The 13,550-nt window shown below is 36.0% G+C and overlaps 1 protein-coding gene across 2 annotated transcripts; it reads left to right on the top strand.

Annotated features, from left to right (window-relative positions):
- Positions 1-2,725: 2,725 nt before the first annotated feature.
- Positions 2,726-11,203, top strand: Alh (Alhambra). 2 transcript variants are annotated; one of them, XM_065349403.1, is made up of 17 exons: positions 2,726-2,869; positions 3,329-3,431; positions 3,519-3,598; positions 3,676-3,840; positions 3,910-4,107; positions 4,202-4,370; positions 4,731-5,183; positions 5,269-5,458; positions 5,542-5,778; positions 8,398-8,505; positions 8,581-8,770; positions 8,867-9,035; positions 9,119-9,262; positions 9,341-9,737; positions 9,823-9,927; positions 9,995-10,064; positions 10,157-11,203. In XM_065349403.1, exons 2-17 carry the CDS (start codon positions 3,332-3,334, stop codon positions 10,205-10,207), a joined length of 2,826 nt encoding a protein of 941 aa, XP_065205475.1. In that variant the 5' UTR covers positions 2,726-2,869; positions 3,329-3,331; the 3' UTR covers positions 10,208-11,203. The 2 variants fall into 2 exon arrangements, with proteins under 2 accessions (XP_065205475.1, XP_065205474.1); XM_065349402.1 differs by lacking the exon at positions 2,726-2,869 and having other exon boundaries at positions 2,879-3,431.
- The last annotated feature ends 2,347 nt before the right edge of the window (positions 11,204-13,550 follow it).

Raw genomic sequence — 13,550 nt, forward strand, 5'->3', positions numbered from 1 at the left:
ATTTGGTAGGTCAAAAATAGGGCAAAAAAAGTCAATTAAAGCTGCTCAAAATGCATAAAAAACGTTGAAAACCCTTCAAAATGCCAAAAAATATGAAATTTCAGTATTTGTCTGAGGAACATCCAAAGTGTCGAAAACTTTTCAAAATGATGTAAAAATGCCCAAAAAGCAATATTATACTCTAAAAATTACCAAAAAAAATAATTGCTAGAAAAGTCGTTTTTTGCTAAAATGGCGGAAATAAGACTTTTATTAGTCAAAATGTTTCCAGAAAATCTTGTTTTTTGTCACAAAATTTTTTTGTTCTTCAAATCGCAGAAAAATTTAGTTTTGTATCAAAATTACCAAAAAGTTTTGGCGTAATACGTTTTTGCCAAAATTACGAGAAATCTCACTTCTTTGCACCCACTGCAAAAACTAAAAAGGACTCATTTTTGTCAAAAATTGTCACAAAAAAGCTTTTTTTCTTAAAAATTGTAAGTAAGTTATTTTTTTTTTGCCAAAATTGCTGAAAACCTCTTCATTTTAGTTAAAATTCCCAGAAATGTATTGCTTTTTTGTCAAAAAAAAAAATCAATTTGGTAAAATTGCAAACAAAAATCTGGTTTAATTAAAATACCAATAAATCTTACTTTTTTTGGTCAAAATTTTCAAAAACACTTTACATTTCTTTTTTAAATTGAAAAAAAAAACATTTTTTGTCAAAATTGCCAACTTTTTTTTCGTCAAATTTTCTATCAAGTCTGATTTTTTCCCAAAAAAAAAATCGCAAAAAGACTTGTTTTTTAAAAATATTATTTTTAAGCCTACTTTTTGTTTGCCAAAGACACCATGTCGTAATTTCGTCTTTGTAAAAAGTTCTCAAATTGTCAAGTTGTTGTTTCGTAGGTATCTGAAAATCGGTTCTCAATTCTTTTGAAGGGAGGGGGGGGGGTTGATTTGGCTTTTGGAAAACTGTTCTCATTTTTTTCGGTTCCTAATTCAGTTTTTGGATTCGGTTGTTGGTTTTTTGGAGTTAAAAGTTGAATTGAAACGGTTCTTCAATCAGGGTTTCTCTTCCGTTCTTGATACCCTGTACTCAATTAATTGTTTTTCAAGAAGGAGAGGAACCACGAATCGGAAGAAATATAGGGGTGAAACTACACGTTGGGGGGGGAGGGGGGCTTCAACCGAAAATTTACCAACTGATATGACATGAGAAAAAAATACCTACTCATGTGTAATAAAATATCTATTACCTAGAATCTAGGGATTATTTTAAGAATTTTTTGGAGCTACACAAACACAACCAGGATAATTTTCAGTATCAAGATTTCCCCCTTATTTTTCCAACTCTCCCTAATTTTCTTACCAAAAACAGCCAGACAAAGTTTGTCGAAAACTATCTATTCTGTTTTTCTGATTTCAACATTTTTCAAATTCAATCATAGGTTTTTTTGAAATGGGAACTGGGTAAAAAATGACAAAATTGGCCCGAGCGAAGCGAGGCGCGAGGGTGAAAAATTTGTAGTTCGAAAAGTAGAACAATACCTATCAATTTTAATGTAAGAATTCAGTTTTTCTTATCTCAACTTTTAAAAAATTTCATCGATAGTTTCTTGAAATTTGAAATGTGAAGAAGAGAATCAAATTGGCCCGAGCGAAGCGACCAAGCGAGAGCAAAAGCTTTTTTGAAAATTGCAGTTTCAAGAAGCAAAACAGCACTAATTTTGATGTGAAAAGTCAGTTTTTTCACCATTGATATTTTTAACAGTTTGAACAAAAATATTTTTCAAGCACAATATTAGCTCTTTTTTCAACTTTTTTTTCATTGAAAAACTCCCAAGCAAGCTAAACGTTAAAATAATCAGTGCCTATAGAACATGGAAGACAATTTTAGTACATACTTAGATAGATATTCAAAGCACATTATGAGTTATACAAATTTTCGTTTTCTGTTTTCAATTTTTAGAAGCCTCAAACATGGATTTTTTTTCATTTTGTAAAGCGAGGCGAATGCGAAAGCTTTCAAAAATTCGAACTTTGATGAATGAAAGAACAACGTTTTTTCTTATGTGAGGATTTTGATTTTTCATTTTTTAAGCATCAAAATTATGAAAAAGAAAGGCAAATAGGTCCAATCCAAACAAAGTGAGGGCAAATTAAAGCTCTCAAAAATTTCGTGTTTTGAGAAGTAAAAACCATTCATTTTTCTGTGTGAGGAGTGAGGACTGATTGAGTTTTGAATAGGTGGGTAATTGATTTTTTTGTTTCAGAAAATTTGATAATGATTTTTGAAAACGAAAGACTGACAGGCCTGAGCAAAACGAGGGCTGAAATTTTCGAAAAATTTAATTTACAATATTTTTTTTACGAGGGTCCAGATCCAGAACCAGAACCAGAAACCAGAACTGACTGACCAAGTGGGCAAGTGACCACCAAGAAGTTCAGAACTTCAGATTTAGAAGTCCGACGAAGTTCCAACTTCCAAGTTCCAGAGTTCCAGTCTTCCAGTAGAGCCCTAGACCTAGACCCTAGAGTATCAGATTCAGTTCTAGTCTTTCTAGGGCTTTAGTTCCATAGTTCCAGGGCACCCCAAACCATAACCGAACCCGTAACCAAAAAGAAAAGCCCGAAAACGGTCACTGTAAACTGTAACCGTAACCGATACCGAAAACGAAAACGTTGAATCTGATAATGGTTACCGAAACCTAACCGAAACCAAAACCATACCATTATTTTTCGATTTGGCGAGCCCTGCGAAGTGCCAACTTCCGCATAAAATAATCTGTGGACATTCATTAAACGGACTTTGATCTTTTTCACGTAATTTGACGATGAAACAAAACAACAAACATGAAACACACATGATAGATTTGCATTTTCATAGGTATTTCACTTATTATTACTAATTTTTCGCGCGAGTTGCACTAATTACAGAAAATCGTTCGCGTTCCGAACGCCCTGAGTTGATGTACGCTTGAAAAATTCGCCGTTTGTGTTCTGAAAAATTCAAACGATGATTAGCTTGTGTACATTGATACGATAGCAGACTTTCTGCTAACTCGTTATATTTACATATCTGTATTACGATAGTGAAATTGCGCGCGATATTATTTATAACAACGTTTTTGTTGAAATTTTTCATCGTAAAATTTAATAATGATCGTATTTGATTACATTTGGTGAGTGCGGTGTAGCGGTGTTCTGCGTTGCGTTGCTAAAAAAAAAAAAGAGCGCCGGAATACGCGGTTAAAAAAATCAGCTTACCAAAGCATTCCAAATACGATGAATATGCCTGCATGCGTGGTGAAATTTTATAACTACTGATTTGTGTATAATTATGAAGGAAATGGTTGCCGGTTGTTGTGTGTGTTCGGATGAAACAGGATGGTCGGAGAACCCATTGGTGTATTGCGACGGTATAGGATGCAATATTGGTGTACATCAAGGTACTGATATAAAATTTCTGTTATCAATCGCGTACTTATCTTGTATATTCTTACGCTAATGGTCTTCTTCATCTGGTGTGTTTGTAGCGTGCTACGGAATAGTCTCAGTTCCCAGTGGTAATTGGTACTGTCGCAAGTGTGAATCTCAAGAACGTTCTGCCCGTGTGGTAAGTACAATTTCTGTAGTGCATCTCTTTCTGGTCGAGAGATACCTACTTGTTGTATTCGACGTGTTTATTTTTAGCGATGCGAATTATGCCCTTCAAAAGACGGTGCTTTGAAACGAACTGATACTGGTGGCTGGGCACATGTTGTATGTGGTCTGTACATACCCGAAGTTAGGTTTGGCAGTGTTACTACGATGGAGCCTATAGTTTTATCGCAAATACCAACCGAGCGATATAATAAAGTAAGTAAACGACTTGCAATAGAGATTTTTTCATTTTACGTCCATTATAGAGAGTTTTTTTCTGCTCAGGTATGTTATATTTGTGAACAAAACAACAGAGGTAGTAGAGCGTCCGTAGGCGCCTGTATGCAATGTAATAAAGCTGGTTGTAAGCAACAGTTCCACGTTACATGTGCTCAAGCATTGGGTTTATTATGTGAAGAGGCGGGTAATTACGTCGATAATGTGAAATATTGCGGGTACTGCCAGGAACATTACCTAAAACTGGTGAGTTTTGTGAACTAGGTTGGTATATAGAAGTTCATTCGTTATTGTTCGTGTTTCGTGTGTGTTTACGAATAAATTATTGTTTGTGTTGCAGAAAAAAGGAACCAATGTGAAAACCATTCCCCCATATAGACCACTCGTGTCGAATAATTCCGGATCTGATGAGTCGCCTGAAAAGAAACCTCTACCTAATCAGCTTCCTGATAGTAAACAAGCTACTAAACGTAAATCTGTCTCGAGTAGGCCGTCTTTGAATCAAAATGGTAATTATTTTTTTATAATGCGGGTCTCGTTCTTGATCTCGAATCAGAGTTGAAACACCTTGCGTATTTTATGGTGAATTACTAATCAAGCTGAAAAGTAAAATATCGAGTAAATGACGGTGAATTGATAACAATCGCTGTAGATGACTGGTAATTTACTGAGATTTAATGGTAATTACCTCGAAATACCGTAATTACCGGTAAATCTGCGGTAATTGCGAGTAAATCGTGGTAATTACGGTAAATTTTCGGTATTTCCTTCTGATCTCGCTGTAACTGTGTTAGTGTGTTTCTAAAGCATCGCTCGTCTTTCGGCATATCGATGTTATTACTAACGAATAATTTTTCTATTTTTTTCAGGACCATCGAAACCGTCGATCAGCGATAAAAAAGAACCGACCAACCCTCCTCCTCCACCCGACCAATTGAACGGTTCCTCGGTTGGCAACCCCTTGAATACCAGTGTTTCTACTCCGGGAGGATCTGGTAAAAATGATAACAGCTCGAGATTTACGACATCGAATTTTGTCGAAAGTGTCATCACACCCAGTGAAAGCGTGTTCGCTGACATGCAAAAGAATAATAAAAAACGTAAAACGAACGAGCAGCTGCCGTCTCCTGTGAGTAATACCTCTAATATCCTCGAATCGGAGAAAATATTTAGTAAATTTGGAATTTCGGAAGAGGAAAACGACGACGGTAGCGAGGTTACACTCAATTTCATCGAAGAACCTAATCTGTCTACGTTGAAAGCAGAGAACGCTGTTAACGCTGCTAAGATTTCTACGAGTTTTAATTTGTTAACCACCACAAGTAAGGCATAACAATCGAGTGGACTGCTTCTGGTGTAGTTTTTAGGGCTCGAATGACGTATTATTTTTTTCTGTTACTACCTTAGGTGTTAGTACGAATGTTACGAGTGTAATATCGTTACCGAGCATTTCGACGACGCAGACTAGTATTTCCACAAATCCGACCACAACGGTCCAAAGTACCAATCCAACGAATTCCTTTAGTAATCCTGTTACGTCGTCGTATCTGTCTTCGGCGTCGTCTTCTTTCCCAGAATCTAAACTTCCTGCCGCCAAGTAAGCGACCTGTTGAATTGAAATTGTGGAAATTGATTCAATCAATTGCGTTGTTATTTTATTCAATTTTTCTGTTAATGTAGGAGCGATTCGAACCCAAATGAGAAAAATCGTTCTAAGCAGAAAAAACCAGCCAACACGAATACATCGAATAAAAAAGGTGGCAAGGTCAATCGCGAGTCTCCTTCGACAAATGGTCCAGTTCCCGAAACTGTGGTATCGTTCGCGTCAAATGCCAACGCTTATCCAGAACGTAGTAATTCTGTTTTATCCAATGTATCTGTTAAAAGCGAGTCTATGGATTCCTGCACGACTTCCAAGTAAGACTATAGATTTTAGAATTTTTTGGAAATCACAGTCATATTGTGAGAGTAGGAGAGAAAAAAATCTGATTGATGAAAATTTTTGAGTAAACGTAACATTCATTTTATCAACGTAAATAGACCGGAAAACTGAATACAAGCCGATGAAAAATTGTTTGAAAGGCTTATTGAGATAACGTTGCTTTTTATCAATACCAGGGCTCGTAATCGGTTACTTTTTTTGAGCAACGAAGTTGGTAACCTACGATAGAAGTTCCCTAATATTTAATTTTTCCGAACATCGCTAAAATTGTCCGAATCTTGCTTTCTACCAGAAATAGCAAAAAGCCTCATAAATTGCCTAATAGTCTCGTTTCTTACTAACAAAGGAACCTCTTGAGGTGTCACACTCCGATTTGAACGGGACCGCGATTTTTGGAAAGAGCATAGTCAAAAACCCCCAAAACCAAATTTTTAGCTGCCCAAGTTTATTTTTCGATTTTTGGCGAATTTTTAAAAATTCAAAACCGACTGTTTTTGGCGATTTATGCTTTTTTTTAAAAAGTACGTACTTGATCAACAAAAATGGTCAAAATAAGTCCCAAAACTAATATTAATTACCCAAATCCAAATTTCACAATTTCCAGCCATTCCGGAGCCTCCAGCGCGATTTTCAATTTCTCCAGAATTTTGAATTTGCTCCAGAAGGCGTGAATATGAAGTTGGGCAGCTAAAAATCGAGTTGTATATTACACTCGACTTGTTTAACGAGTTTACCCACATTTGAGCCGATTTTGAGAGTGACACCTCAAAAGTGGGTTTTTGACCAAATTTTTTTAAAATTAAAAAATCAAAAGATAATCGTTTGTGAGGAAATTTTTTAAATTTGTGCGAATCGCTGTATTTCTTCAAGAACTAACCCCGGAGCGCAAATTCTACCATTTCCAGCTGTTTTGGAGCGAGAGTGACACCTCAAAAAGCCACTTTTGAGGTGTCACTCTCAAAATCGGCTCAAATGTGGATAAATTCGTTAAACAGGTCGAATGTAATATAAAATTCGATTTTTAGCCGTCTAACTTCATATTCACGCCTTCTGGAGCAAATTCAAAATTCTGGAGAAATTGAAAATCTCGCTGGAGGCTCCAGAATGGCTGGAAATTGTAAAATTTTGATTTGGGGAGTTAGTTACGGACAAAATACAGCGATTCCCGCAAATTTCAAAAATTTTCTCACAAACAGTCATCTTTTGATTTTTTGGATTGTTTAATTTCGAAAAAAGCAGGTCAAGAAACCACTCTTGAGGTGTCACTTCCGAAATCAGCTCAAATGTAGATAAACTCGTTAAACAGGTCGAGTGTAATATATAACTCGATTTTTAGCTGCCCAACTTCATATCTACGCCTTTTGGAGCAAATTCAAAATTCTGGAGAAGTTGAAAAATCGCGCTGGAGGCTCCAGAATGACTGGAAGTGGTGAAATTTGGATTTGGGTAATTAATTTATGAGTTTTTGGGACTTATTTTGACCATTTTTATTGATCAAGTACGTACCTACTTTTTTAAAAAAATCGTAAATCGCCAAAAGCAGTCAATTTTGAATTTTCAAAAATTCGCCAAAAATCGTAGTCCCGTTCAAATCGGAGTGTGACAAAACTGCCAAAAATTACAAAACCGTGTCCTTTTTTTACCTAACAAAATTCCAAAAAGTCTCACTTTTCGAAAAACATTTGCTTTCTTTGCCAAAACATAATTCTCTTTTACCAAAAACTGCCAAAAATTACAAAACCGTGTCTCCTTTTCACCCAAAAAAAATCCAAAAAAGTTTCACTTTTCGAAAAACATTTGCTTTTTTTGCCAAAACATAAAATTCTCACAAATTACTACTTTCTGCTCGAATTTTCAAATATTTGCTTTTTGAAAAAATTCTTTCAATTGCCAAACGTTTGAAATTTTTCTTCAAAGATTGTCAAAAAGCCTCGCTTTTTTGCAGAAATTTCCAGAAAGTATCATTTTTTGTCAATAATTGCGTAAAAGTTTTTTTAGCGGAAACTGTCAGTTTTGATTTTTTCTAAAAATCGTCAAAATTCCAAAAAGTTTTAATTGTTTTAAAAAATTGTACAAAAGTCTTGCTTAATTTCTTTGCCAGTAATTCCCAAAAATTGCTGATTCCTGGTAAAGTTGTCTAGTGTTTTGCTGTTTGAAAAAATCTTCGCATCTTCGCATTGCTGAAGATTTTCACATTTTGTTTTCAACAATTTTCAAAAAGCCTCGCTTTTTTGACAAAAATGGCCCCAAAAGTATCATTTTTTGCCAAAAATTGCCTTAAAGTCCTGCTTTTTGCTGAAATTGTCAAAAATTGTCAAAAAGTTTCAAAATGGTTCCAACTTTATAAAATTAAACTGCAGAATATTTGAATTTGTAATGTGTTCTTTTTTTTATGTGTATGCTTTTCTTCATTAAAATGTTTTGCTCGCGTTTTGTTACTGCTTTGGCAACTTTTTCGAGCTTTTTTGGTTGCTAAAGCTCCTTTTTTTTTTGTGGAAAAACTCGAGTACGAGCCATGTAATCGGTCTTCTACTTTCACGTAAACGTAAAAAGAATCGAAAACTACGTCTATAACAAATGATGATTTTTTTTAGCGTGGTGCCTCCAATTGAACCTAAAGAATCGCCTCCAACCAGTCCAGAGAATGCTACCGCCGCTAAGCCGAATAAATCCGAGGACCAGCCCGTTCGGCAGTTCAAAATGTATGTATATTGTGCGGTATGCCCGTCCTAGCCGTTTTAATGCTCATTTTTGCGGTTGTATTTTCATTTCTGCAGGTTCCAAAGCGGTGTTAGTGCGCCGCATATGTTGGGTAATCAATTAAATCCAGCATCTTCGATGGCACAAAAAATGTCGGATACGTTGAACGACGAATTAGAAGCACATAGCATTTTCACCAGCGCTGATTCGAACTCGAATACTAATAATTTCGTGGGACCTCCTTTGTACAATAAAATAATCTCTTCGGTACGTTTAACGCTCTGATTTAGAATTTCAAGTGTAATAATTCTTGCGATAATGATGGCAATTTTTCTTTAACGACATTTTTCATTTTATTATCAGACTAGAGCTGCAGATGCTTCAAAACGTAGTAATTCGCCTTCATCGAATGGTCCATTAGCCAGTTTATCAAGTTCGGCAGCTAATTTTCCTCAATCTCTGGAAGAATTGTTGGAAACTCAATGGGAACAAGGAGGCACTTTTCTTATGGAACAAGCTCAACATTTTGATAGTACGTAAATCCGAACACTGAAAGACTACCTATTTTCTAGCAGATGATTTGTCATAACCATCCGTTGTATTTGTTCTCGTTAGTTGCATCATTGTTGACCTGTCTACATAAGTTACGAGAAGAGAATCTCGGCTTAGAAGAACATATCAGAAAGCTAAAGGCTCGTCGGGATCATTTACTTGGGGTAAACGCTCGATTAGCGATGCCTTTGACGCCTTTACCACAACGTAAGTCTAGCTAAATCGAGTTGATCTGCAAATTGTGCTCCAATAACTAAATTTGTGATCGTTGTGATTATATTACAGCCGTCGCGAATGTTCACACATCGGCGCAGTCACTCCCTCCTCACTCTTCGATCACCCAAACTATATCCCAAGCGCCGATTAGCCATCACGTATCTCAGCAATCACACCATCCGGTCCCTCAGGCCAGTCAACATCCGTCTCATACCTCGCATTCGCAATATCATTCGTCAAACGCGCAACAACCGCAAGTAAACAGTGTTACCGATCCGGCCTCTTTGCGTAATATACCACTGCCTCCGAGCGCGTATTCGTCTTCCTCCGGTACTTCAATGAGGCCTTCGCACGGGCCGCCAGTGTATCAGAATGTGCATCATTTAGAGAACGGTCTACCTTCGGGGGTGCCCTCGCATCACCATTCACGTTCGTCGTCTTCTCAGTCGTCGTCCGGTGCTATCAGGTGATTACAACGATGAACCAATTGTATGGATTAATTTCCAGTCGATTACCGGTGTGCTAATGCGCATGGTTTTTGATTTTTGTAGACATCACGGATCTGCTGGCGGTTCCATGTACGGTGCTAGCCAAGGATCCAATCAGGGGGTTGTCGTTAGAGCTTCTAATTTACCATTACAACCACCTGATCGAAGGTTTGTGCTTTGATTTAATTGAACGGTGTTTTTTTTATCGTCGGGTATTAATCGAAATATGTTGCAGGGGCGGATCTGTCGTATCGTCCAATTACCAACAACCTTATCAGATGACGAGTATGGCACATCAGCAACAGGTACGACGATCTGACTAAGAGCTTTAAAAAAAGGATAATTTAAATTAGTTTTTTATTCTACTATCTAACGAGGATTTATTATCATCTTTCAGATGCTTCATCGTGAAGATGCCTATCATGGGATGCATTCAAAACAAAATTAATTTAATTATATGGATTTTAAAAAATATTCGTGTGATTATGTAAATTTTCCAAGACTTGTATGCAATTTTATTAAGTTTCGTATGTATGTAATATGTATATTGTGTGTATGCGTGGTGCGGTGTGTTTTAGGGTTTGTTTGTTTGTTTTGTTGCCCGTGTAAAATAGTGACAATATACCAAGTAAGTTTACTACCTGTACACAAACGATATTTTGAAATGCTACTACATTTTATATTTGGGGGTTTTTCTCTTTGATACTTATTCATTTTCATTTATTATAGAAATTCGTGTAACCGTGTACTGAGCTACTGTTTTCTAAGATTACCATTTATCGGACTATGATCTCTATTTTTATATTGTAAATACCTAGATTTATATACTTATTCATTTTCAAAGGTGTTCATTGAGAAAATAATTGTCGTCAAAGTGGGAAATACTGTGCAAAGTTTGCTCATTTTGTTTTTTTATACATATTGTGTACATTTTCACGTGTAAACTATTGTGGGGGGGGGGATTTTCTTTTTTTATCTGTATGAGATGGCTGAAAAATTCTAACGCCGGCCTCTCGACTTCTTTCGTCGTTTATTTCGATTAAAGTACGATTTTCTGTAACGTAACTCGTTCGTCTTTCCGCGAAAGCGTTTTCTCACAAAATCTGATTGTGAACTCTGTGCAGGTTGCTCCCTTTTGTGCCCTCTCCGCGTCATTATGTTACATTTAAATCAAAATAAACAAATTAATTGTTCGAGTGGCTCGGTACATTTTTAAAAAATTCTAAAAGGTGTTCCTGTACGATAAGTGTATGTATTCTAATGCTAAACGTTGAAATATTGTACGTATTAATAGTTAACTTCAATGTTTGTTGAAAATTCGTCTGTCGTTATAAAATTAACGAAATGACTGTATTAAAATCAAGGTTAATCTTTAGCATAAATTCAAACTGGTTGATTTTTTTCTTCTATTTTTTAAATAGACTATGAAGTTTATTATTGCAAACGTTTTTGTTAATTTTTTTTTAAAGGATCGTGTGATGTGTGATAATATTTTGAAAGAAATTTAGTGCATCACCTATATTCATTGAATATATTGATTTCGAAATTTTGAAACTGACAAATTTGAAATTCATATCCTATTTTTCTTGGTAGGATCATCTCTCGATGATGCTAGAATAATCTCCAGATGATGCCAAGCTCATATCTAGATTTTGCTACGATCATCATTAGATGATGTCGGGCTTATCTCCACTCCAGATTTTGATAGGATCATCTCTTGATGATGCTATGATCATCATAATAATCTCCATATGATTCTGGGCTATAACCAATGATTTTAGGATCATCTCCTCAATGATGCAATGATGCTAGAATCATTTCCAGATAGTGCTATGCTAGGCTCACCTGCGAATGATTCATACGAGATTAAGTAAGCCATGAAACAAATTTGGTAATAGTCGTTATGAAGCCTATGTATTTTGAAACTTTCTCTTAGCGATCGCCATTTCTTCAAAGTACATGAAAATCAGTTTTTGAAAATTAACATCAATAGTCGGGGAGCCCACTTGTGGATAAATTGCACCCCCCCCCCCCCCCGTCGATCCTACTTTGATTGATAGGTCAGCCAAAATCGCAGATTTTGCGTTCCAACATAGGACTTGCGCAAAATTTTTCAAACTGTTCAAAGATAGATCGAAAGATCAAGCAAAAATTTATCACCTGTCAAAATTTCAAGTGCTGAAGTGCGTTTTTCGATTTTTGAAAATCAAATTTAGGCCAAAAATGAGGGAAAAAATCAAAATATTACCAAATTGAGCAAGCAAGCTGAAATTTGGGATACACCCTATTTTCGACATGCCAAATCGATTGGAAAATGTTTCAAACCGTTTTGGGCAGTTCTGGAGCCTCCAGCAGATTTTTGAAACTCGAAATTTCCACAAAATTTCACCAAAATGGAGTTGGAAAGCTGAAATGTATTCTGCAAACTAGTTTCAATACGCTACGAAGTCAACTGCAAGGGGATTTCAAGTCGTTTTGGAGCCTCCGGCGACTTTTTGAAAATTCCTGGAACCTCCATAAAATTTTTGAAACTTCAAATTTTCACAAAATTTCATCAAATGGAGATGGAAAGCGAAAATTTACTCTACACTCCAATTTTAACACCCTCTGAAGACGACTTCAGGTGGGTTCTAATCATTTTGGAGCCTCCAGCGACTTTTTGAAAATTGCTGAAGCCTACAGTAGATTTTTGAAACTTGAAATTCCCGCAACATTTTACCAAATGGAGTTGGCAAAGCTGGAATTTATCAATACGATATAAAGTCGACTACATGGTTTCAAATGGTTTTGAAGCTTTTAGCTACTTCTTGGAAATCTCAATTTTCCAAAAAACACCATACGACCTCTCAATAAGTGGCTGGAGGCTCCAAAACGACTTGAAATCCCCTTGCAGTTGACTTCGTAGCGTATTGAAACTAGTTTGCAGAATACATTTCAGCTTTCCAACTCCATTTTGGTGAAATTTTGTGGAAATTTCGAGTTTCAAAACTCTGCTGGAGGCTCCAGAACTGCTCAAAACGGTTTGAAACAGTTTCCAATCGATTTGGCATGTCGAAAATAGGGTATATCCCGAATTTCAGCTTTCTTGCTCCATTTGGTAAAGTTTTAATTTTTTCCCTCATTTTTGCCCTAAATTTGATTTTCAAAAATTCATCAAAAATCGAAAAACCTACTTTAGCACTTGAAATTTTGACAGGTGATAAATGTTTGCTTGATCTTTCGATCTAGGTATCTTTATACAGTTTGAAAAATTTTGTGCAAATCCTATTTTGGAACGCAAAATCTGCGATTTCGGCTGACCTATCAATCAAAACGGCCGCCATTTTGAAAGTAGGGCCACTTTTTTTTTAGTACCAGGGCTAGAAATGTTCCTTAGGACTTCCCCTTTAAGAAAAAAGTTAACCCGGAGGATCGATGGGGAGGGGGTGCAATTTATCCTTAAATGGGTCCCCGACTATTAAAAAATCTGATTTTAAAATATGTTCCTATTGAAAAATGGGATGGAATTTGAAAACTGAAAATAAAAATAGGTGATTGAATATGAATAACAAAATGAAGGGATGAAAGTAATTTTTCCCATCTGCTGCTTAGTACCTAGCTTTGTTTTTTCTGATTATTTTGAAAAATCTGAATAAAATTCATATGGATTAAATGATTACCTATTTGAAGAAATCATGTCGAGAAATAAAATCTGCTGAGGAAACTGATTAGGTACATGGCAATTTTAATTTTTCGAGTTTTCAGGTAAATTTTTACTTTCCTGGGATGTGAATTTTATTCTTGCTGAAATG

This window comes from Planococcus citri, chromosome 2 (assembly GCF_950023065.1).
Source record: "Planococcus citri chromosome 2, ihPlaCitr1.1, whole genome shotgun sequence".
In the NCBI taxonomy this organism is placed as follows: Eukaryota; Metazoa; Arthropoda; class Insecta; order Hemiptera; family Pseudococcidae; genus Planococcus; species Planococcus citri.

Excerpts from the sequence above, each read along its gene's own strand:
- Alh (XM_065349402.1), top strand. The coding sequence starts at position 3,323 with ATGAAGGAAATGGTTGCCGGTTGTTGTGTGTGTTCGGATGAAACAGGA. Across the intron at positions 4,371-4,730 it reads GCCGTCTTTGAATCAAAATG|GACCATCGAAACCGTCGATC; the intron begins GTAATTATTTTT and ends TATTTTTTTCAG. Across the intron at positions 8,506-8,580 it reads CCCGTTCGGCAGTTCAAAAT|GTTCCAAAGCGGTGTTAGTG; the intron begins GTATGTATATTG and ends TCATTTCTGCAG.